Source organism: Condylura cristata, unplaced genomic scaffold (assembly GCF_000260355.1).
Source record: "Condylura cristata isolate star-nosed mole 26May11 unplaced genomic scaffold, ConCri1.0 scaffold00012, whole genome shotgun sequence".
NCBI classification, from domain to species: domain Eukaryota; kingdom Metazoa; phylum Chordata; class Mammalia; order Eulipotyphla; family Talpidae; genus Condylura; species Condylura cristata.
The window spans coordinates 14,531,392-14,557,126 of NW_004567113.1; the positions used below are offsets into that span (position 1 = coordinate 14,531,392).

Consider the following 25,735-nt stretch of genomic DNA (forward strand, 5'->3'; position numbering starts at 1 on the left):
ACAGTTATAAAAACAGTTTAAGTGATCATTTTTCTCATGTGATTAAAAAAAGAAGTAGATATCCATATTTACTAAAATCTGGGTTTTGTTGTTGTTACATTCAGAAAGAAATACAGTTCACTTTTCCTTGGCGGAAAGCATCAGTCTGTTTGATCATTTTCTTCTGGCTATAAAAAATCTTTTGGAATGAAACTCATTGGCAGTGCAAAAAAAAAAAAAAAAGTCCATAAAAATAAACTAATGATTGAGTAAAGCATTGGATGAGTTCTCTGCCAGGTTATCTGCAAGCACAAGACTCTACTGTCATGTTAGGATATACTTTAAGTACCACATTCTTATTTTCATCGAAGAATAAAATACTGAGTGAGGACATCTTTTCTGGTACACAGCAAGGCTCAGGAATTCCAGGAATGACCCCCACAGCTCTCACTATACTCTGGATTGTAGCATGATTTGATGGCTTCAAAGACTAGAAAAAAGAAATGAGAGAATACATAAATTAGGTGGAACTTCTTTTTAACTCTTTACTCCTCAAGGTTAAAATGCATATATATGAATTCATTTTAGCAGTTTAATAAAGTACTGACATCATTGCACAAATAGTCATAACCCTTACGTTACCACCACCACCAAAATTATTGTCATTACGTGTGTGATTTGTGCCAGGCATATTTATGCAGGCCCTTTAATCCTTGCAACAAACTACCTTTTCTTACATTACACACGTAATGAAACAGCATCTTACACCTTAAATGACATGAATAAAGTAAAATTGCTAGTAAGTTGTATCATGATTTAAACCCAGTTATCTAAGCAAGAACCACTTAATTAAAAGCAACTCAGTCCTCAAGTAAAATATTAATATATTCTGTATTTCTAAATAATGCAGCCATCTAGCATGTTTCATTGTAACAAAAGTGAAAAATGTGCTGGAGCCTAAACCAAACTTAACCATAAGGAGCCCTTAAGTACCATAAGGGGCCCTTAAGCACCCTATTTAACATAAATATTGTCACTGAGATAGATACGTCAGTGACATATTTGCTGTCCAAATAAAGCCAGGCCATTAAGGGGTACTAATTTGTTTAAAATCTACTCTTAAGATAACTTAAGTGGTAATTCTCTGTGTAATTAATCACCTCCTTTTAGAAGCATACAGTGGGGTTAAGAAGACCATACCAGTGACCACTGGGGGTCACTGTTACCCCATGGGTTCAGACTTCAATCCACCAGCAGTAAGTGTTCTGAGCTGGGTCATATCCCCTGGGATTAATCTAGGAGGCCTAAGGTTATGGCATAAATGTTAAAAGTTTGACCAAAAGAGCCTGAGTAAAATCTGCTCCTGAGAAAATGCCAAACAGGCCCATTTACATTCACATGAAACATATGGTTTTATTTATAGAATACCGAACAACTCTGCTCCAGGTTGAAGGACAGTCACTTTTCCAAGCCCAGAATGTTCCAGCATTGCCAGAGAACTTAATGAGAGATGCCACAGTTTTTAACTAGTTCTCCCCAAGTCTCTCTTAGGCAGGTGAAACCGGGCTTGTTTGAAATACATTTAGAAACAGAAATTTGGTAACTTGCCAGAGATCATATATCAGTTCAGGAGTGGGATTTAAGCCAGAACTCTGGCTTTTTAATTTCAAGATTTGGAGCTATGTTTCTCATGGCTCAGAGTCACCTCTACCACAATGAATTGGTGCTATAATTTCAGATTCCTTACTACTCTCAATGTTAAAGATTAGAACCAGCTAAAAGGTAAAGGATAAAAGGATACTTAGAACGTGAGGGAGAAGCAAATGTAGAAAGCTGAAGTCCTGTGAAATAAACAGGATTCTTTTTGGTGGTCAAGGAGCAGATCTGATTTTTCTCATGCCACCTTTTAATTTTCATGAGAAAACATCCATACATTAGACTTTATTGTGAATAGGCATATCACATATATATAAAAAGTCATTCTTCGTAGTAAACAACTGTTTTTCACTCCTTCCTAGAGACTTTCAATATATGTTATAAAGAATAACTAACATTTGGGCCCTTCTAGTGGCACAGCAGGTTAAAACACAGCACTAGTTTGACTAGCTTCAGACTGAGTTTGATCCCCGGCCCGGAGGTGATCCACATGGCGTGGCAGACCTCTCCTGACCCACCCACTGCTCCCCTCAGCAGAGTACATTGTCAGCCTGACTGTTCTGCTCCCTGATCTGTCTCTGGGGAATCCTCTCACCACCCCTGCACCTCTGGCCTATACCCCAGTTCTGTATGCACAAATAAATAAATGTTTAAAAAAAATAGCTAACATTCAAGTAATTTTGCAAAGCAAGGTGTTCTTCCTTTAAGGAAATCTATGTTTTCTAGTACCCTATTCCTATACCCTGTTTCCTACACATATCATGTGCCCTGCGATGTCAATAAAATCTTCATGATTGATACAACCCATGCTGGGTATTACACACTAGAAGTTGGGAGCTAGGAATGGTATTTCATCAACTTTGGCAATTTCTAAAGAGAACTTTTGCTATCATCTATTTTTATCTATTAATTTAAAGTTATTAAGATTCAACCATCTATATACAAACACGTCTTGATAAAAATGCTATGGATTTTTTTTTAATTACAAAGTTTTCAGATACTATTCTGTGTTGAAGTTTTAATGACTCCTATTTAAACCTCAAAGGGATTGGATCTGTTTAAGTAAGCTTTCATCTATAAATCCTGGTCTACATGGCTGTTTCTCAGTGTACACTCCAAGCAATGAAGAAATACTTGTTGAATGGATGAAATACCAAAGGAAAAAAAGAAAAAAGAAACTACCCTCCATTTTACCTATTTCTGTGGAAATAATCCCCATAGACAAAAAATAAAAGAATCTGTGCAAATGACCCAGCATAGATATGGAAAATATTCATGGGTGTTTCCTAGGAAAATTCCTGTCTTTTTTTTTTTTTTTTAAGTTCTAACTCACAAATGATAGATGCAGAAACTATGAGCCAGTCTCTGGTGGGCTTACTGGAATTCCTGTGTAGGCCTTGATTCTGATTTGGTATTCTTATCAGGAACTTTTCAGCTTTTAGGGAGTTTCCCCCTTCTTATAGAATCCTCTGATCAAGCTGACATTACTAAGAATAATTATGTCATGCACAAAAGATCCATGCAGTAATTTGCTAGTGGAAGCATAACACCCATCTGTAATTTCTGTTTTTTGAGTTCAAGTCATGTTTCCCAGGAGTTTCTTTATCTAGTTTAAGAAAGCTCTCAATGACCAGTACAAACCTGTGTTATCTGCCTCATTACTCCCTCTTTTTAATGACGGTGAAACATGACTGATGTCGACATCCATTTAGGTTATTTTATGCCTAAGAAACTCAGGCATTCACTTTCATGAACAGAGATTGATGAGAAAACTCAGGAAATTTAAGGTGTATCATTTTGAATTCATTGTGTGAATTTCTTCTCTGTATAGGGTGCTTGGTGCAAAGTGTATATATTCTTTGGTGTCTAATTCTGTGTCTTTGCTATTCCTAGCTTTTGCACCATTCCATGCAAAAAATAACTTCATTCCTCTAATCCTTGTTGGTTCTCTTGGATGTCTGTCAGAAACAATGGCTTAATCATTTTCAGTCGAAATCTCTGTTTTCCATCTTTGCGAAGGTGGCGAGGAGAGGCAAACACATCGACTTGGCTTTAGCTATGTGGGTACTTTTCATCTCATGGCAGAATTCCAGGGGTCTTTCCCTGGGAGAACAGATTGGCTATAGTGACTGGAAATCAGAAAAATCCAAACTGCCGTGTCTGTGAATGAAATCTGCAGTGGTCAGGCCCACACCTGCCAAGCTGTGTATGATGTCTTTGAGTTGAATTTGATTACAAATGCATTAGCTGGGGAGAGTATGTCATGAGCTAAGAGCCTCATTGCTGACCCGGGCCGTGGGCTTTCGCTCCACACTCTCCCAGTCGAGCCCACATGGGTGTGATAGCCCAGAAACTATCTAATTGGAATCAGTGAAAGGGCAAAGCCTGGAATTTGGGAAAGGCAGAGCGCAGCTGTTCTGAATTACAGAACAGGTTGTCGACTTTTGCAGACGAAGCAGCCGCGGTATAGAGCAGACTTTCACTCGGGAGGCCAAGGAGGAGTCTGGCCTGGGAGAACTTTTCTCTGGGGCAAAATGTATATCTAAAGTTTGAAAGTTCTTTGGCGCCTCAATTATTCCACATGTGTTTGTACTGATCTGGTCGGAGACCTTATTTTCATCATCCATTGCTCGGACTTTATTTTTACTTAAATACTTCACCTTCGTTGCCCTAGTGGCCACCGTTGATAACAGAGATGCTCATTAGTTACCCTATTGTAACAGCAATAGCTTCATGTTCCTCCACGTTCCCATTCTTTTTGTCTCTGTTCCGCTTGAAAGAGATAGGCTTAGCTGACTTAAAGGAAGCACTGTTTAAAAGTTAAGCAGAGGGCCCTCCCAGGTGGCACAGCGGGTTAAAGCACAGCACTAAGAAGCTAAAGCCACTTCCGCTCACTTCCGCATGAGTTCCATCCGCACCCCAGAGGTGACCCACATGGCACAACAGACCTCTACCAACCGGCTGCTGCTCCCCTCAGCAGTGTACTTCCTCAGTCAGCCTGCTCTGCTCCGGGCTCTGTCTGGTGAATCCTCTCACCACCCCTGCACCTCTGGCCTGTACCCCAGTTATGTATGCACAAATAAATAAATCTTAAAAAAAAAAGTTAAACAGATCCACACAAGGTGATGAGAGACTGAGGACTCTATGTAACAGCCAAACTTCCACTCTCAACTTGGCACTGGGAAATCTCTGCTCAGAGAGAAAACTCCACACTTATCCTTGTTATGTCTCCCTGGAGTTCTGATGCCATTCCAAGTTTTGACAAGTATGATGATGAGTTCTTTGCTACAACCAATGCTCTCCGATTACATTACTCTCCAGTGAAACTTTACTGGAAGAACTTATGGGTCCTTGAACCTGAAGAGAGACTCCTATTTTAGGCTTTGTGGTATTTAAAAAGTGATCAGAAATATTCATAAACTTTTTCTAGTCTTACATCTTTTATTTTCTGGATCCTGTGTGAACAGTTCCCCCTTCCTTCCCCCACTCCACACTTAACTCTTCTATTCTCAGTCTCCAAGTGACCATTAATAATAATTTCAGTAGGGTCTCCCTGGTGACACAAGGAGTTAAGTCTCTGCCCTATGAAGCTACACGCAGCCACTACAGCATGAGTTCAATCCTGGCTGGGGAGCTGACCCACATGACCCAACAGATCTCTCCTGTCTTACCCGCTGCTCCCTCAGCAATGTGTTTCAGTCCATCTGCCTCTTCTGCTCCCCACTGTCTCTTGTGAATCCTCTTAAACTCCAGCCCCTCTGGCTTTTATCCCAGTTCTTAATGCATAAATAATTGTTTTAAAAAATAATGTCAATAGCAAATTTATTACCCACTGCTTGCAAGCTGCCTTACTAACTCATTCTCCCACTGTTTTTATCGCAGAAATATCATTATTTTTAAATTCCCTATAGTGCCCTCTACAAGGGCAAAAATTATAACATGAAATTTGGTTTTTACCTAGTGCATTTTATAAGAGATAGGAGAAAAATTCAAGCCGAAAGGATTTGATGCTTGATTTTGCTACTCAAAGTGAGCTTTATGGACCAGTAGCAACAACACCACCTAGGAGCTTGTTAGTGATGCAGGATTTTAGAATGCAGAGCTGCTGCAGGACCACCTACACATGAACAAGGTCCTAGGACAAAGTGCAGACACATCAAGGTTTGAAGCCCACCAAAGAATGTCAATCTGCTGAATTGACACACTTCTCTCCTTAAACGTCTCTGCTATTCTTGTTACCCTATGAATTTTAAAAATTGTTATTCTTTAGGTCTCTGAGAACCTTGAAGATCTACTGAAGCAACAGCAAGGTCTTGAACATTGAAAATCAACTGGAGTAGGAGGAATCCGTTGGTATACTGTGGAGAGCTGAAAACCAGGCCAGGCCTCATAAGTCAGGAGATGGGAAGCTAATCAGCTATCTCCACATTTGCTTAATCTTCTGAGTTCTGAAATCCAGAGTCAGAAGGAAAGAGAAAAACTGCCTTCCCAGGCTACCTGGAAGAAATTACACTTTAGGAAAGTGAGAAGAATTATTTGGAAGGCTAAGACACACTTAAAATCACTCATGGGTAGAGAGAGATTTAGAATCCATTTCTGCTTCTGCATACCACAAAGCAGGTGACGCTGTAAAATAAGGATTCATCACTGCCTGTCATTTGGCATCTTGTGTGTTTTCACAGACTGATCCAATTTAAACAACTTTTATTTGATCAGTAGAATGAATATTTAAATGAGATAAGGATTTTATAGAATTGTAAACATATATAAGCCTTACTTGTGTCTGGGTTTATAAAATATGGAATCAGCAAACGTTTCTGGAAAGAGAAGTTCTTAGAAAAGCCCTCTGAGGATTTTCTTTTCTTTTTCTTTTTTTTTTTTTTTAAAGATTTATTTATTTATTCATATGGAACTGGGATACAGGCCAGAGATGTGGAGGGTGAGAGTATTCACCAGAGACTACGTGGGGAGCAGAACAGGCAGATCGACGAAGTACACTGCTGAGGGGAGCAGTGGGCGGGTCAGGAGAAGTCTGCCGCGCCATGTGGTCACCTCCGGGGCAGGCGGGAATCGAACTCATGCGAAAGTGGCTTTAGCTTCTCAATGCAGTGCTTTAACCGGCTGCACCACCAGGGAGGGCCCTCTGAGGATTTTCTTATCCTTCTGAGAAAGCTAATGAGAAAATGGCATTTCTATACAGTGCCTGGCTCCAAGGCTGATTTAGCCTTGTCCTTTGTTTTATGTGTGTGTGACACTTACTGTCCCAGTGACCACAGGGACATGAACATGCTATTTTAAAGCTCTACAGATGTTGGTCACTCCCTGAGGCAAAGGTCTTTCCCCCCCTCCCATTATCATAAAACAGCATCATTTGATTCACTTTAGATTCTCAAAAATAAAAACCACCACTCTGTTCTTTCGCTGAATTATTTTGCTAAAGCCACTTTTCATTTATCACAGCAACTAAAACTCTCACAAACTGAGAATAGAAGTGTAGTAATAAGCTTGTCAGAAGATCAGAGGACATCACTATGTTTTACTAACTTTAAATTCAACGAGAATATTACACTTGGACTTACTGTGCAAGACAGAGTTAGGACTTGGGGAGGCTTCTGAAAAAAATATTTGTTAGGATTCTGTGTACTGATATAAAAAAGTACAGTGCTCTTGATTTTGCAAGAGACACAGGTAACCTCTACCAGGTTGAAATGGGTCTTGGAGGAAGTTCAAGGAATCATCCTATTCTCGTTTGCCTTCCTTTTTGATGTTCAACAGGGAAACAAGTGAAATGAGTATCTGGTCAATTTCATGAAGCAACTTACCTGGCCCAACTTGGATTCTGGCTCTCATTGGGCTAATTCATTTTACAAGGAGTTAGTGATCAAAAAAATAGTCTAGACCGGCCCTCCCTGGTGGCGCAGCGGGTTAAAGCACTGCACTGAGAAGCTAAAGCCACTTCCGCATGAGTTCGATCCCCGCCTGCCCCCAGAGGAAACCACATGGTGTGGCAGACCTCTCCTGACCCGCCCACTGCTCCCCTCAGCAGTGTACTTTGTTGATCTGCCTGTTCTGCTCCCCACTCTGTCTCTGGTGAAGTCTCTCACTGCCCCTGAGTCTCTGGCCTGTACCCCAGTTCTGTATGTACAAATAAATAAATCTTTAAAAAAAAAAAATAGTCTAGACCAGGGTACTTCCCTAAGCCCAAGAGTGCTTCCCCTTTCTCCCAGGATATCCATTTATTCCCTCTGAATGATCACTTTCTATTATGTGGGGTTTACCTACCGTGGATAGGCATAAAATCACATGTACCCAAGTAGCTGAATATGTACCTTGTTTGGAAGCAAAGCAAAAAAGCATATTTCACACACAATTTTTCTCATATCCTTCTCCTAGCAATGCTGATTTCATAATACTTTAACAACCATTAAAGAAAAACCAAACATAACCATATTACCTACTATACTTTAGAATGCAATAAATCAGGGTCCAGATGGGTCTGGCAAATGAAAACACACACTCAACTCATGCAGGGTGTCTTTCTACTCTAATGGAAACAGGAAGAACAGGACAAAGAACAATGGCTACCTTTGGCATCGGGAACTGGCATGCTCCAGAGCAATAATATGCATCAAAGGACTTGGGGGAGATAATCCATTCACTCCAGCCAATATCTGCAAAGTCCACCTTCAGGTATCTTCTGGCACAATTCCGAGGCTCAATCCATTGCTTTCTTCTTGCCTTCTTCAGGGTCTGTTCATCGAATTGGAGTGTTGGGCTCTTCTGGTGAGGTGCCTTTCTCTGTTTCTTTTTATTCTTATTCTTCTCAGGGGGCTGAGTCTGAAGGGTCTTATAAGGTTTTCTCTCCTCCCACACTCCTTCCTCCTTATACTGATATTCTGCACCAGGAAGCTCATTGTTCTGCAGAGGCAGTAGGACCCCAGTAGAGCGTTTCTTCCTCCGTTCCATAGAAAGGGCAGCCCGGATATGGCTTTCCAGTTTGGGCACAGCTCCAGTGGGGAAATTCCGGTGTCTTTGTAAGCTTGATACAACACTCTCTGGCTCAGAAATGGCAGCATCGTTGGCATACACCAAGATATAAGGCTCAGGAAAGGATAACATTTTCTTTGGCAACTGGTGTCCTTTGGTGGTAATGTTAAATCCTATAAGAAATTCCTCATTTTCCTTGGCTTTCCTCAAGAGTTGAGTGATGTCTTTAGATAGCCAGGACACCACATCTCGATGAGGTTTGGGTACATCTACGGAAAGGTGACCCAGGAGTTGACTTAGGTTTCTGTTGGATTTCAGGGTCCATGCAGAAAGATCAATCTGAAAGTGTTTCCTCTGAGCATGATGTGAACATCCTCGAGACAATGGACAACTTAGGGTGATGTTGATTAACTCTCCAATATAGAAATACAGTGTGGCAGATAAAATATTTTCAGACTTGGTTAGAGAAGTCAGGTTAAAAATATGCAGTCCCTTACTTTCCAGAATTCCTAGGAAGGAAACAAAAGAGGAATAAAATGCAGCAATGAGATCCTTATTACACACCATCTATAAAATTAACTCAAAATGAATTAATGATTCAAATATAAGAGCTAAAGTAATAAAATTCTTAGAAGAAAATATGGGGTAAAAAATTCATGACCATGACAAATTATAACACCCAAACTGAAAGCAAAAAAGACAAAAAAATAGATAAAATATTGATAAAACAGGCAAAATGGATATCATTGAAATTAAAAACTAAGGACATTATTAAGAAGGTCTGTTTAACCCACAGGATGAAGAAAATATATATTTTTAAATGTCTGTCAAATGAATTTAATGAAAACAATAGAAAGAAATCCAGGACAGAAACCAAGTCACCCCATTTTCTCATGCTTGCTCCACAAAACCTGTTATAGTGCTGGAAACACATCATCCAAGACAGAATTTAATTCTTCAATATCGACCTTTTGGTGATTATCTTCCTCCTTTACTGTACCTATGGGGAACTTCTCTTTCTCTTATAAACCCCTTGTCTTTTCTCAACAATGAATTAAGAATCCAAAAATCAGCAATAATTCTGACTTCCGAACTACTCTTTTCTCCTCAGTGGCTGTTGATAGTACCCTTAATGGAAAAAGCACTTCTGTATTTCTGAAAAGCAATTTCCATCTTGTACTGTCTACTTTTTTTTTTTTTCTATATCAACTCTTCCTACCTCCAAGGTTATTTTGAAGAAAATATTTTTAAATCATATACCTGATAGTATTTATTATACAGAATATACAGTAACTGTTACCACTGTCAACAGACACTAACAAACCAAGGAAAACTGGGCAAAAAATTGAACAGACCCCTTCCAACAAAAAAGCACAGAGGGGGCCCTTCCTGGTGGCGCAGCGGGTTAAAGCACAGAACTAAGAAGCTTAAGCCACTTCCACATGAGTTCGATCCCCGCCTGCCCCGGAGGTGACCATATGGCGTGGCAGACCTCTCCTGACCGGCCTGCTGCCCCCCTCAGCAGTGTGCTTCGTCGATCTGCCTGTTCTGCTCCCCGCTCTGTCTCTGGTGAATCCTCTCACCCTCCGCATAACTCGCCCGGAACCCAAGTCCGGAAGAAAAAAAAAAAAAAAAAAAAGCACAGAGGGCCAGTAAGCTCATAAAAAGATTATCAACATCATTGGGCATTAATAAATTGTAAATAAAAACCACAATGAGGTGCATAATAGGCTGGCTACAATAGTAAAAAACACAAACAAGTGTTAGCAAGATGTGAACATATTGGAATCCTTTTATATTTCTAGTTGAGATGTAAGATGATTTAGTTGCTGTAGAAAACAGTATGACAGTTTCTGAAAAAATTAAGCATAGAAATGTCATGTGATCCCACTTTCACTCCAAAGTATATAGCCAAAAGAAAATCACAGGTACTCAATCTAGTGCATGTAAACTCATGTTCATAGCAGCACTATTTATAATAGCTAAAGATGAAAGCAGCTCAAATTCCATCAAGGGATGAATGGATAGATAAATTCTAGTATATCCAAGCAATGGTGCATTATTCTGTCATAAAAAGTAATGATGGATTGATGTATGCTACAAAGCTGATGACACTTGGAAAAATGATGCATTATGTAGGAACCAGTTACAAAAGGTCACATGTTGCACAATTCCACTTTTATAAAATATCCATAATAAGTAAATTCATTCAGACAGAATTCATATTGGTGATTAGGGTTTAGGCATAAGGGAATAGGAGAGAATACTGAATGGTAAAGGCTTTTTTTTTTTTAGAATAATGGAAACACTTTGGGACCAAATGGAATTGGGGATTGTACAAATTGTGATGATATCAAACACCACTAAATAATTCACTTCAAAATGGTTTTACATTACGTGAGTTTCATCTCAATTAAATGAAAATAAAATGATAACAGGAGTAAGTATAAAAGCTGGAAAAAGATTAAAGCAAGGATCAGTCGTTTTCACTAATATGTTCTTTCCTTTACCAGCAACAAAAATGTGTGAAAGTGCTAACACAATGGTAACTTTGTGACCTGAGGGATGAGAGATGTCCCTTTTAGTGATGAGGCTACACAGAACTGAGACTACAAAGAACTATTCCTACAAATTCAGAACATTTTGTGTTTGTTACTTCTGAGACAATGTATAACCTATTGGTTATAAGCAAGTGTGGAATTAGATTAATTAAATTTGGTCCAAGTCCTGACTCAGCCACTTACTAAGGGTAACTGGGTAAATTAGTGCTCTCATTCAAACAATGGAAATAATATGAACATATTTTGTCATCAGAATTAGATGAGATGTATGCATAGCAGTTCATAAAGGGTCCAGTAAACTTCTTCAAAATATAAATTATCATTGTTATCAATGCTGGTTTTAACATTACAGAGACTACTACTTGTCTTACCTACTTGTCTCACAAAGTTCAGGGGCAATATGAGGGTGGGTAACCTGGCCTTATATTCTAATATTTCTATAATATACTTGAAAAAGTGCATCACACATTCAAAAGAATTAATGTTGTTGTAGAACTTGTTTGTAACTTCTGAGATTTCCAGGAATTTTTAAGAGTAGCATTATTTCTATAGAATTTGTCAAAATGAATGAAATCAGTCAATTGTATCTTCAAATTCAGAAATGAGAGTAACAGCTCAAGATCATAGTATAGACAGAAGCTAGTTCCTTCTCTTAGACCTAATGAGTTAGTGGTGAGCCTTGAGCCTGAGGTTAGACTGACGAACCCCCAGCCCTGGGATTGGCCCCTAGAGACCGAGCTCTTCTCTATGCACTTGCTCCGTATATATATATTTGTTTCAGAAACCTACATGCAATCATGAAATTATGTTCTTGATCAAAAACATATTTCAGTAAAAACAAAACATTTTCATAAAGATGTGGAAACTTAAAAATTGATTTCATTGAGTCCTCAAGCTCAAGAGAAGTGCAATGGGAAACATATTTTACTCATTTTTAACACTGTGTGAAGGAAAAGGAGGAAACTTCCATTTGTGCACATTTGTATAATCCATGACACCAGGATAATATTTTACAGACCTTTATAACAAAGCCATGGCATCAGGATGGCTCAGAGACTCTACACTTAATTCATACCATCACCATAACATACTTTTACCCAAAGTTCGTGTAGCAGATGGAAATTTAAAATAGAAGGTGTAGAAGTCACTCTGTGCTAAGTATGTGGCAACCAAAGGTTGCCAAACAAACACAGAGGTAGGGAAGAAATGGACTCTGAGGGATGTGGATGGCAGTCTTACTGGGTACAGCAATCCTGTTTCTTTCCTCCGTATCATTTTGCTTCAAAAGGTTTCCAGATACCTTGTGACCTGCTGTTAACCAGTCCAACTCCTGTGTCTACTCTGAGACATCTTGCCTTACTGCCTTACTGCCTCCTCTTCTGCCTTTTGTTTTCATACAGTGTGTATTTTGAAAGTCAAAGTTCTATTGTCCAGTCCCAGCTCCACCCAACCAATAGATGTTCACAGGCAAATAACCTCAGTTAAATAACAAACTCGCTATAATCTGTAAAATGATCCCATAGTACTAACTGCATAGTATTATAGTTGCCAGAACTGATTGAAAGAATGCACATAAAGCATGGGGCACACAGATAAAAGTCAAAGAATGCTACTAGCCCAGAACTTCACCATCCTATGAAAATGAGTAGCCACTTAAGTTTGAACTGAGAAATGCAACTACTGTAAAATTCACACTGGATTTTGAGGGTTTAATAAAGAAATGAAAGTGAGGATCACATCAATATATATTGATTATGTGTTGAAATGATACTATTTGGATGTACTGGATTGAATAAAATATATTGTTTAAATTAATTTCACCTGTTGCTTTTCATATTTTTATATGAGGCTACTAGATATTTTAAATTACATATGTGGCTCACATTTGTGGTTGAAATTAAATTTCTATTGGACATTGGTGGTCTAGACTAACCACCGGTGTTGTAGTCATTTAGTCTAAAAGGAAAGAAGACATTTTTTTTTTCAAATGCAGTGACAATTAGTATTTTGCTAAATATGAACATAGAGATCAAAAAATAAGTTGGGCAGAAGATTCCCTTTTGGGGATGTAGCATTCTTATTATGAAAGATATATTAGATAAAAATAATGTTGCTGAATATATTTAATTTTCCCCCCTAGCTCTAGCTTATTGACTCAACCTGCAATCAAAAACCTAAGACCAATAAAATGCTTTAAAATAGAGTTAAATGGGCAGTTTAAAAGCATTTAATAGCAGCAGCAGTTTATAGCATAACTTCGATTGTAGTGTGTAATGCAAGTCTACATCTGCTATAATCAACAAAGAAGCAGCACCCAAAGTAAAAAAAAACATCAGACCAATATGAAGTGAATACTTTATTGGTGCTGGAGGCTCCGCTGGGCGTCAGGCCTGGGCAAACCACCACTGCCATATAAGAAGTGGAATGATTCATAAGCAATATGCAGGTAGCTATGCCACAGAGAAGCAAATTGCTGTCAGAGGTGTTAGCTATGCTCTTGGAATAGAGAGGAGGGAGCAATCCATTTCCTTAACGTAAGGGGAAAGAGTCACGTAGGGAAAAGGGAACCTCTGAACCAGACTGTTAAGAATGAAGGGAAAAGGGAGCGCTGGGGAGGGGAGACTGTGATTAGATGGACCTCAGTGCTGGATACAGGAAGTTTTTGCATAAGTCATGCTTGCATTAGCAACTTACAAAAATCTTCCAAATGAACCTAGTTATTTGAAATCCTGACATGTAAGCCACCAAAGTTTAGGAAGGCAATAACCAACTTACTTAGCTCCTAACCAGGGGTGTATTATGCCCAGCACATAAGGCTCAGGGTGCACTATCTCTGCATGCTTTAGGCTACTCCCCTTATATATTTTTTAAACTTATGTAACTAACAATAAGCTTAAGTTTCAGTCATTCCAAAAAAGTATTCCACAACTTTCAAATCCATTGTGTTTACCTTCCCTGACCTTTGACATTTGATTTCTGTGTGAGTCACTACTCTTTTTCCCAAATTGACCAAACATTTTGTGAATATTTACAATGGGTAAAAACACAATAAAGGGCCCTTCCGGTGGTGCAAAGGTTAGCAAGCAGCACTGCAAGTGAGCCTCAGCTGCTTCAGTGCCAGTTTGATCCCCTGTGGGGAGGTGACCCACATGGCGTGGCAGACCTCTCCTGACCCACCCGCTGCTCCCCGCAGTATGTACTTCATCAATCTGCCTGTTCTGCTCCCCACTTTGTCTCTGGTGAATCCTCTCACTGCCCCTGAACCTCTGGCCTGTGCCCCAGTTCTGTGTGCATAAATAAGTCTTTTAAAAAAAAAAGTTCCTGTGAACCAATGTGAAATTTAAACTTAAAAAAAAAATGCAATCGAATTGCATAGAGTTGAACAGAGGAGAAGAGAGGGGTAAATATGAGTGAAATAAATACCTCTCTATGGGAAATATGTAATATAGAAATATGTATTAATAATTTTAGTCATGTGTTTTCATGATTTTTATTGTTTATATTTTATATTAACTTAACTTTTCTAGTAAGCAGCTTCATATACTTAAGGAGTTTTACAGGAGACTTCCCCCCCTTTCTTCTGCATGATCATAGCACAATCTTATTTTCCATGTCCAATTATCAGTGAATGGAAAATGTTTTAGCATTTACATTTTCTACTCTTCTGAAATATTCCAAGCACTTACCTATTTGGCAATATTGAATCAGACACCTGAGTTCTGCTTTCAGATTAGTAAGAACTGATGATATGATGTGATATGATGTGATATGATATATATACCCACACATATATACAGTATATATGATATATATGACATACACACACACACACACAAAACAATGTTGGGTTTTATCAGGTGACATAATTGTGTTTTATTCATTTTTAAGTTGCTTATAGTTTCCCAGTACTAGGAAGCATGAGCTGTATTCAATACCCATTCAAGTACAAGTATATTTGATTCTATCTAAAGAGGTGTGTTTGGTTATGTCTAGAGAGGGTGTTCTCATTTTAACTAGTTTATGGAGACAGAAAAGAGCAACTAAGAAAGTAAGCGACATATTAAAGGGTCTTAAAATGATCTCTTACGTGTTTGAGTTGAATACAGAATACATGGCTTGGAGGAGTAAAAGGTTTGTCAATGATATGAGTATTGTTTGCAAATTCTTGAGGGGAAAATGAAAGAATATGTTTTTTCTTTTGGAGACTAAAGATGACAGTGAGGTCTAAAGCCTGAATGAAGGCAAAAACCAGATAAATTTAATGACTTTGTAAGTGTCTAGCCTCTGAGTGTGACCCTTCTTTGGGACTAAACAAGCAGCTGGTAAATGGTCATAATTCAGGGATATCACCTGGTAATAGGTAGGGTGTGAAAGATGAGCCAAATAAACTCTCAGATCTCTTGCAAGGAACTACAATGAGCTCTATTTTCAGCTCATCCCAAGGAAATGCTCTTGATGCCAAAATATAACTACCAATAGATGGTGCTGTTTTCTTACTGTTTGCTGGCACTAGCACAAGCAGGGAGTGTCGCTGCCATTATAATCTTATTTTGACTTTTTTTGAGTTATAACATCTGTGAATCAAAAGGGGGTTTAGAAGTTACAAGAGTTTCTAAAGAAGCCATAATCCTCTTTGCACACTTTGCTTCTGCTGCCACTTCTTCCAGAATGCCTTTATCCACCTGTGTTTTCCTTGAGCCAAACTCATGTTTTAAGGCAAAGCAGGGCACCACCTCCTGGGGCAGGCTAGTCCTGACAATCCTCTCCTCTGCTTGGGACCTTGCCTCTGTTGCTCTTTCGATCATGCCATCGCTCCTTCCTAAGACCAAAAACACCTTGAAGACAAGAAGTAATTATACCTGACTCTTCAGCCCCAGGCATAGGCCTTGACTAATAAGTGGAATCAGTAAAGGCTTCTTTTATGAACAAACAGATTTATTCTACCCATTGTAGAAATACAAAAATGAAGGATCACAGAAATTAGCTAATTAGTTAACAATTGATTTTGGAGAGGAGCCCAGGTCTTCTAGCACTTATATGAATTTCTTTTTAGGAGTTTGATCACTAAGTAGAAGCAGATGATTGATTTCTGTTTTTACCTTTAAACAAAACACCTGCACCTGAGGACACAGGGCATGGTGAGGAAACTATAACTTTGGACCAACTCTCCACTGCAACAGCTCAGCTATTCTCAAGGAGAAGCCAGGGAGTGGTAAGTGGAAGTTCACCTTCGTGCTGGCCCACACAGAAGGTTTTCAAAGGGAATTAGAACACACAATGGAAAGCCTTCTATGTAAAGTCTGATTTTAAAACAAATAGACTAAATGAAATCTTGATGATTAGTTAAATCCCCAGGAAGCAGGGAAAACATTTTAGTCATACAGAAAATATGTAACTAAGAACAACTTTTTTTTTTTTTCCACTTCTTTCTCCAAACAACTTACAGCTGTTTGCAATGCCAGGGGTGCCTAGGACAGGGCATATATACACTCACGATTACAGGCTGTGTACTTGTTGCATATGACTGAGTCAAGACTGCACTTTCTCTGTACCACCTTCAGTTTTGGGGCCGAGACATAAATAGAACATACAGTCACAGCATTCAGTTTTTCTTGAAGCGTCCCCATCAAACGACTGAGTTTTATAGGATCACAAAACAACCATTCTCTATGAGTCCAGAGAAAACATGGCCAAAGATGATATAATGTGTGTTTTTCTAAAATAGCAAAATATTCATTCATCAATTTATCTACTTTATAGCCTCCATCCAGGGGCATTTCTAGACTGAGACCCCTCAGAGGGTAGACCCATATCCTATAAATCTTTGAACTCCTGGTACTTTGCACAGTCTTTGCATTTCTATCTTGAAAAATACTTGTTAAATTTGTTAAATGAACAACTGTGTAAACTTGCCGGATTCAAAAGCATTTCCTACTTAACACCAAAGTGAAAAGATGTTCAAGTAGTTTCAATTTCCCAAAGTCAGCAAAAGTCCCTCATAGATGTAAGTACCCTGTGGCGATTCCTCCCAGAGTTATATATGAAACAGAATAGAATCGCCATTCTACATACACATGGAAAGTGCCTCATGGGGCATTCTTTTGTGGCAAGTTTATTTGGAAAGGATCCTTTGCCTGTCTGATAGCTTTCCTGTTATCTCCTCTTACCTAGGACCCTGAGCATCTAAATCAGTTGAACTGAATAGTTACTGTGTGCCTGCTATGTGGAAAATTGTTCCAAGGCTTTAGAGTACAGTGATGACATCTGATATGCTCTGTGTCCTCCAGAGACCTGCATTATAGGCCTAGCTCCCATCATCCTCCTTCTAACAAATCTATTAGATCCCCAACTTGCTACAGCTGTGAAAGAAGGGGAAGCTGTTTTGCTTAACTTACTTGGAAGCCCTCTCTAGCAGAAGAAAATGACCACAGTGACAGTAATAGACTCTCCAAAGCAAAAGAATTTACCATTATATAAGATAATATGCCCATTTGTCTATAGAAAGTCAGTCTAAAAGGGTCAGATGAGATCTTCCTTTGCAGGATTGATGAGCACATTAATCAATCCTAGATATGAGACTCAGAACTCCAGAGATGTGAGCTTAGAGCTGTGTGTTTTCAACATGCATCAGAATCACCTTGAAGGTTTAGGAAAGCACAGATTTCTGTGTTCTGTTCCAGAGTTCTATTCAGATAGGCTTGGGTGACCAGGGGAATTTCTGACAAGTTTGCGGATGATGTTGATGTGAATGCAGGGACAATCCTGTGTGTACAACCACCTTTAAGAAATCACTGTAAGGAGGACCACCCTGTGCTCTTCAGCTGCCAAGGCCAGGGTGGAAACAGTAATTTCTTAAATGCAGGGCTGGGATATTACAGAATGTACTACAAGAGGACGACCATCTCTTTATACTTACATCGCCACCCAGATATACCTCAGTTCTACAACTGCATATTATCAAGATTTTAGGGATGTCTAAGGCATTTTGGGAAGCTAGAGAGAAGCAAACTCTAAAAATATTTATAGTGTTAAAAATAGCCTATTTCTATAATAGAGTTTCAAAACTTAACAAGTTCTCACATTCATCTTTTCAATTGAAGTTTATTATATTTCTGCTTCCCTGGAGGTCTGACTAAGCCCATTTGACAGATGAAGCAACTGAGATTAGCAATATTATTACTCTACTAAATAGTTGTTCAGCCAAGATTAACTTTTAGGTTTCTTAACCCTTAGCCTCAGGAATAGAAAAATTGAAACTTTAGCAATCTCTTCCCCATTTGAAAACCATTTATCTTAATCCACTATTAATTCTAGCAATGGCATTTAATTCAAACAGTCTTTAGATTAATTCCATGCAGTTAAATATTCTTCGAAGGGGAAGCACATGAGATCACACTGGGTTTCAGTTCTTTTAACTGTGAAATAAGAGAACTGGGCAAAGATCCTTGCTTTTCTGTGTTGGATGTGATCTTTTTTTAATAAAAAGAATATTTATCAGAATCTCAGTGAAATAAGAATGGGCTGAAGCTGGAAATACTGAAAGAACAGTTTATCCAAAAACATTTATTCATAATGTACCCAAATAAAATCAAGGCATTGCATTTACTGTGATTGTCAAGAGAAGATGGACCTGAAAGGAAATAGACCAATGAAGGATTCAATAAACAAACCATGTCATTTGGCTCTAAGACCCACCTATAGCATTTTAGATAAACAAAGAGACATACATGCCTTTAAAAATATCATCTCTGCATGAGTGTTACCAAGAATACTGCTTTTAGCACCAAAATATGAGGACACAGTCACATATTTACGTGCAAATAGTCTAGCAATTTAATGTGCTTCTAAATGTATTGCTTGTATGAGAGATCTTCAGTGATATTATAATAATTTACCACTGACCAAAGTAGACACTTTCCTGATATGCTTATATCACTTGATCAATACAATGCCAGTCTTTCCCTTACACAATTCTATTTTCACAGGCTTGTAACATAAACATAAAAATTCATTCTGAAGTGAAATCTGACAGAGAAGTTCAAGCTTAAGCAATTTGTGATACCAAATTTCTTTCCACTATTACCACTAAAATAAGGATTTTAAGACACTTACTACTAGGCTATATGTGTGTTTATATATAAACATATGTGTATACATGTGTATACATATATTAGATGGTAAAACCCTCAAAATCTAGGGATAAAGGTCTAATGTTGCAGTACAAAAATCCTGAATGCCAATAGAAAGTATATATGTAAAGTTGCTCAAGAATTTTCACTAGGTCTTGATGGGTATAATTTTTGTGATCTATAATAGACACAACACACAGGGATTTATAGGTGTCATGATAAACGTGTCTTTCATCGAGGTATTAATGATGCTAAAACATTAATAAAATGATGTATATGGTGGTAGTGTATGTTTCCTCAATTATCTTTTCTTTTCAAAGAATAATACCAGTTGTAAAATAATAAATATTAATTCTATAGAAGAAAATAATGGTGAATTCATAGACAAACAGGAAAAATGTAATTTAATAACAGGGAGATTCTTATATCACATTCAGGAAGCTGAAACAGAAAATCAGGAAGATGGCGTGATGTCAAAGTTTGACCCACGTCCAAAAAGTAAACAATATAAAAAAATCCTAAGTGCTAAATGGGAAAATAAAACCCATTTAAAACTGATACTTTCGGTTGTAATATTTACTTGAAGTCTGCACATCTTCTTTCTTGTCAAACTGGGAAAACTCTAAACCAGCGTGTAGGAGAAAGTGACCCATTAGATGCTTAGTGAGTCTTCTAGACCTGGAAGGTCTCTCAGCAAAGGACACACCATTATTTCAAAATTTATTTGGCCATGGAATAAAATTTTACATAACAACTGTGAACATCTACCAAAGGCCCCCTCTTACACAGTTTTATTTTAGGAAAATAGATCATTGTAATAGAAACAATAGGTTTTGAAACGATCTCAGTACCAAAATGTTTTCTAAGTACACTATGATGCCTACTTCTTCTTCCTTAAAAAGGAGAGGTTGAATTTTCTCCCTTTTAAAGCCTCCTCCAAATGGTATAATTCCAAAGTGCTTAAGAGAAGATTTGATATTTCATGTCAAATCTATTTAATTTCATGTCCCTATTTAATTTTCAGAAAATTTGAGCCAGATCAATCAAGTCCTCATAAATGTCCCCTGCTTACATAAAATAGCCTTCTTAATTTATTCTTAGTTATGTACATATTTTTAACATATATATGTTCCCTGTGTGAGTCATTTGCTTAGGGGACTCTTACATTGACCCTAATGGTCTTGCAGTCTCTGAGTGCATCTCACTATACTAAAAAGCTAAATTTGAATTATTTTTTACATAATTCATTCTCTTTCTCCTTTCTATTAGCATGAATAATCAAGAATTCATGGTATTATGGATTTTTAAATGTCAGAGATTGTAAAGCTGTCTTGCCTATTACAGTAAAAACTTCATTAAGGGCTATCATGTATTCAAAGTACTGTGTAATTCAAAGCAGCTGCATATCCAGCTCCCCCTCTCCAGATGTACTATTGTCCTTTGAGTCAAAACATCAGATAATCTAAGTACTCTTAAATTTCAAGCCTAGTTTCTAGGTGCCAGGAATTTCAAGGTAACCATATTTTAATAAAGTTATATATCTCTCTGCCATCAGAACCATAAAAAATGATGCTTTTCCACTTAAGTCTATGGATCTCACAGGGATAACTCCTGTTGCAGGATCATTCAGCCCCTAATGATATCTTTCACAAAGCCTTATAATTTAAAATGAACTTCAGATATATGCCAAATGATAATGCTTTATTTTTAAAGATTGTTTGGTCACAGTAGGAATGGCTTCTTTCTCATTGAAGTTCAAAGTATTCATTTGGATATGGAGGATTTTAATTTTCTTTTCTTTCAGCTATGAATCCAGTGTGATTTGCTTTTAAAAGGTAACACACATCCACTGAAATGCAATCTTTTAATAGTCATATGTCATAAATTAAGATAGTGTTGGTTTCCTAATACAAATGTATGTGTTTGAATAATTTTTCCAGAAGAAGTTACATTTATGATTTTAAAAAACTAAGATTGAGTGACTATGGGAGTGATGATAAATTAATGAACACAAAGTATATATCTTACAGGATCCAGTCAGGAGAAAACCTCACTTAAAATATTCCTTTATTACATAGTAGCCATGGACAATTTAACTAAGATTAAAATAAAAGCTGGTTTCATATCCCTCTTGTCTTTCTTCACGATGGTGTGTTTTTATAAAGTTGAACTTCTCTGTCATCAATAATTTGGTAAATTACCTTTTACAAAGGGAAGATAAAACCTATCTTTATGTAAACCCTTACACATCACAAAAAGACTTACAAGTGTTCCAAACTTACGGTTTTGGCACACCGACTGCGTAGCGTTGAGGGAGGAAAAAAAGGGGTTAGCAGAAAGTGTATTTAGGATGAATGCCACCCACCATCAAGTAATGGTTTAAGTAGAAAGTAATCAGAGGGAGACCACAGCAGCTAAATTTCAACCAAAGATATTCTAGGTTTAGAACAATAAATAATTTTAATCAGGTATGTTCCAAGAAGCAAATAGGGCTTCAACGCTATAACTTAGCCTGAATAAGCACTTCAAAACTCTGTTAGATCAGCAGTCCCTCCAGAGATGCAACACATCACCAGACCTTCCATTAAAATCTTTACTCTGCTGGGACAGAGAGGCCCATATGTTATGAAACATAAATGCTATAGACTAGAAAACATATCTAAATGAATGCAGACACCCTCTTTCACCTACATCAGCCTGTTGGTCATCAGATGAAGAGTGTTACAGAGATACTGACATGGCTAAGCGAGTGCGATACACATAAAGCCTGAACACCTTCCTGGAGTCCTGCTTTACTAGAGCCAGAACTGCCTTATAGTAAGGTCTTTTTTAGTGTGTCAGTAACGAAACACTCTTGGTAGGGTTCCGATGTGAAACACCTCTCCAGGAGTCTACAGGGTGGTAACGTGACACGCTTCCTCAGAAACCAGTGTCTACATTTGATGAATAAGTCATTAAGACAGTCTCTCGGATGCTGAAGGGATTGCTTTTCTTATCAAGTCACACAACCTTGTATATATGCTGCAAGCTGCACTTCATCATTTCCAGGAAACTTCTGGCCTCAGTAACAGAGTTTATCATTCAATGGTATAAGACTACAGTGAGGTTTGATAAGGGACACTGAAATTATAGTGCAAAGAATGAGATGAAGCCAAAAAGCATATGACTCCTGAGTTCTTTAAATCCTGTCCATTTTCCACTGATGGTTCACTTTGCCTCAAACATATAAAAAACTATACAGTATGTGTGAGTGAGATACACTCAGCATTCCAACTGCAAACCTTGTGATCCATACTAATAACAAAACTTGTTGACACAAAAAGACAATTTGCCTATAGTTGCCTCAGTGACTCCTTAGGAGTGTTACCAAGAAATTGAAACTCAAGGTAAGAATGGTTTGAGTATTTTCATTATTGCCACCTGCCTGCCACCACACCTGCCTTTCAATTCTTGTTCCCTCATTCTCAGAGTTACACTAAAGTAAACAGCATTTACTGGTGTGGTCCACTGTTGTGACAGTCGCCTCATATGCTTGACACTGGATAACCTCGAGCAGTTTTCTATTTCCCAGGCAGAGGCTTTCATGTTTTCAGAAAGTGAAGTCTGGTTCAGCTCAGACTATAGCTAAAGACTTCTGCATTAGAAAGCATAATTCACATTTACTGTAAATGTCATCATGTCTGTGAGCTCAAGTGTGCATTTACAGTGTCATTCTAGGGCTTTCTTGATGGATGTTTTAGTCTCCCACACCCCTTTTCTTTTTTAACCAGGATTTCTACATATCAAAGCTTTGGGGTATTACTTTCTAGTGATCCTGACAGAATTGATAGAGCATGAGGCATGGCCTCTTACTCGAAGATTTTTGGCTGTTATTCAAGGATTCACTGAAGACAGGTTTTGCAGTTACATTCCCCTTTATCATAAATGTAGTGAACAAAAAGCCGGGTGCATCCTCAAAGCATGTAAACCGTTAGCGTCCAGGAAACTTTCCCTCAAGCTGTTAGCACAGGGAGGAAGGCTGTTAGCATAAGTTATTCGTTGCACCGCAGGGGCCAGGAGAAACCTGGTTAAGCCATGAATTTCAGTTCGTGGTGATCTGTGTTGAAAAATGGGATGAGCAGATTTTCATCATCAGATTCCAAGAGGTGTTTACATCTACACTGCTCTCCGGGCCTCTAATCCCTCCCAGGCTGGATGGTACAATCCCTGTTAGCCCAGATGGGTTTTAAATAATCAAAACATCCAAGCACTGGGGGTAATTTGGTGTTGCCACCAAGGGATTATCCAGTAGAAAGTGTCAAATATAGCAACACTGAGGCCACAAATCAAGAGGGGGTTGGGTTCAAGATTTGGAGAAGTGACAATCTAATCCAAGGGGAAGGTTCTACTTCATGTGTGAATTTTCTCTCTGGGGTTGGCATAAAATGGCATCTGCCTGTAGGTAAACATGACTACAGCCCAGACCAAGGGAATTTCTGCTGACAGAGTTAAGAAACCTCAGCATGCAGTACCCTAGAGGTGTTCCAGACCCCCAGAGCAGGGGCTTCGCTGGACATGGGGTGGAGCCCCGTTTTTCACAGTTTTCCCAGCTTACTCCCTCAACTGCTCTGAGCCTTTCTCTCCACTTCTCCCTCACACTTAGGACTCCACAACTGGGCTTATTTGCAGGCAAAATGCCCTGTAGTAGGGCAGAGGAGCCCTGAGGTCAGCTGAGGGTGGAGGGGTGGGGAGATGTCTCCAGGTAGCCCTATACAGAGCAGGGGCAACTTGGAAGCTGAGGAGGGTCCCAGCAAAAAACTGGGGTTTGACCGCGAAGGGGGCGCACGGGCACTCACCTGCTGCTCCTGCTCGAAAACTGCGAACCGTGTTGCCTTCGCGCAGGGTTTTAGGGCGCAGGGACTGTGAGCCCCGGTCAGGGGAGTCTGGTGTCGAGGCCGCCTCGCCCTTGCCGCCGCCGCTGTACCTGTCATAGAGCCTCAGCATGTGCTCTGACACCTTGTCGTGGGGTGGCAACACGGCGTCCGAGCCATCACCTGCCGTGTGGTCGCCTGACACTGTCTTGCGGAGCTCTGGGGAACGGTGCTTGTGTCTGTCGCTCTGCGCCAGAACCACGCAGAAGCAGCTCAGCCACAGATAGAACAGCCAGTGCGCCCCAGCCATGGCGAGGTCCGGGTGCTGCGCGTCCACTCTCCGAGTCGCGCGGGGACTCTAGGAAGACGCGAGGGGCCAGCGGCAGAGTCGAAGGTTGAACTCCAGACTTGCTGGGGAGAGGGGCTCCCGGAGTCCCGCCACTGCCTGAGCCAGACAGCCACTAGCCCTACTTTTTTGCGCTGGCCGAACACCGACTGGCAGGTGGGCTCTTCCTGGGGTGCAGCGCGGACCTCACCAGCGCAGGGCGCTGTAGACGCCTCCTCCACTCGCACGCTGAGAATGAGCTTAAGTCGCGGCGTGTGTGGCCAGGGTGTTTCCAGGATCTGTCTGTATCCTCCCTCCACGCTTTATTTTCGGGAACTGCGGGCCGAAGTGGCAGCGCTGGGGACTGAAAGTAGCGTTGCTTCGGGCGCACTGCGTGAGCTGGGGTGCGCGCAACGGTCTGGAGGGCGCTCGATCGCCTTTTCCAGCAAAAGGAGCAGCCTTGGTGCTGCAGGTCCGAGGTTGTGTGTGTGTTTGTGTATGTGTGTGTGTGTGTGTGTGTGTGTGTGCGCGAGAGAGAGAGCGCGCGCGCGCGGGTGGGGGTGGGAGGGGTGTCGGGCGACTCGGGTGGGGGCGAGAGAGGAGGGAGACTGACTTCCTTCTCAGGCTGATCTCCACAGCCCACAGTCAATCTCCCCCTCTACTTCGCCCTCGCAGGGAGATGGAACTAGGTTATAGCCAGGAAAGAGGGGGTAAGCAAGCCTCAAACAAGCAGGGAGAAGGGAAAGGGGGTGGGAGGTTGGTTGGACTGGGGAGGAGGAGATGATCTAGGAGGAAAGAAAGGGTATTTATTTGCAGTCCCTTCAACAATATTGAATGTGTCCTGGTAAGCAAGAGGGCAGAGGAAAATGAATTCCTGGGTCTCCTCTGATTCAAACAAAATCAAGACGTGAGCACCATTCTCATTTCCCTTACTGACTGCACCTGTGATGGGCTGCCGTTTCTGCCTGACTTTATGAGGTTTATCCATCTTCTCTCCATTTTCTCTTTGCAGCTCCCAACTAAGAAAAAAAAAAAAAAAGTGAGCCAATTCCATCTTAACAAACAAACAAACATGCCACAAACGCCCTACCCTAATCCCCCTCTAAAGTTGTTCTGTAAAATGGCGGACTGTAGTGAAATGTCAGGATTATGGGAGGGCCCACATCCAGAGAAGACTTAGACCAGTACTCTAGGAGACCCTTAGTAGTTTGTAGGTATTAGTACTTCTATGGCGACTGAAAAACTGGT

General features: G+C 39.7%; 1 protein-coding gene across 1 annotated transcript; it reads right to left on the bottom strand.

The window, feature by feature from the left end:
* Positions 1–204: 204 nt before the first annotated feature.
* Positions 205–24,612, bottom strand: BMP3 (bone morphogenetic protein 3). Its single transcript, XM_004681183.2, has 3 exons — positions 24,148–24,612; positions 8,221–9,131; positions 205–469 (listed from the first exon to the last, which is right to left on the bottom strand). Exons 1-3 carry the CDS (start codon positions 24,470–24,472, stop codon positions 278–280), a joined length of 1,428 nt encoding a protein of 475 aa, XP_004681240.1. The 5' UTR covers positions 24,473–24,612; the 3' UTR covers positions 205–277.
* Positions 24,613–25,735: the final 1,123 nt, after the last annotated feature.

Bases quoted from the DNA above. Each gene is read 5' to 3' on its own strand.
- BMP3 (XM_004681183.2), bottom strand. From the start codon at position 24,472: ATGGCTGGGGCGCACTGGCTGTTCTATCTGTGGCTGAGCTGCTTCTGC. The intron at 9,132-24,147 runs GTGAGTGCCCGT...TTTCCTTCCTAG, and splicing joins TTTTCGAGCAGGAGCAGCAG to GAATTCTGGAAAGTAAGGGA. The intron at 470-8,220 runs GTAGCCATTGTT...TCTTTTTTCTAG, and splicing joins GCCAGTTCCCGATGCCAAAG to TCTTTGAAGCCATCAAATCA.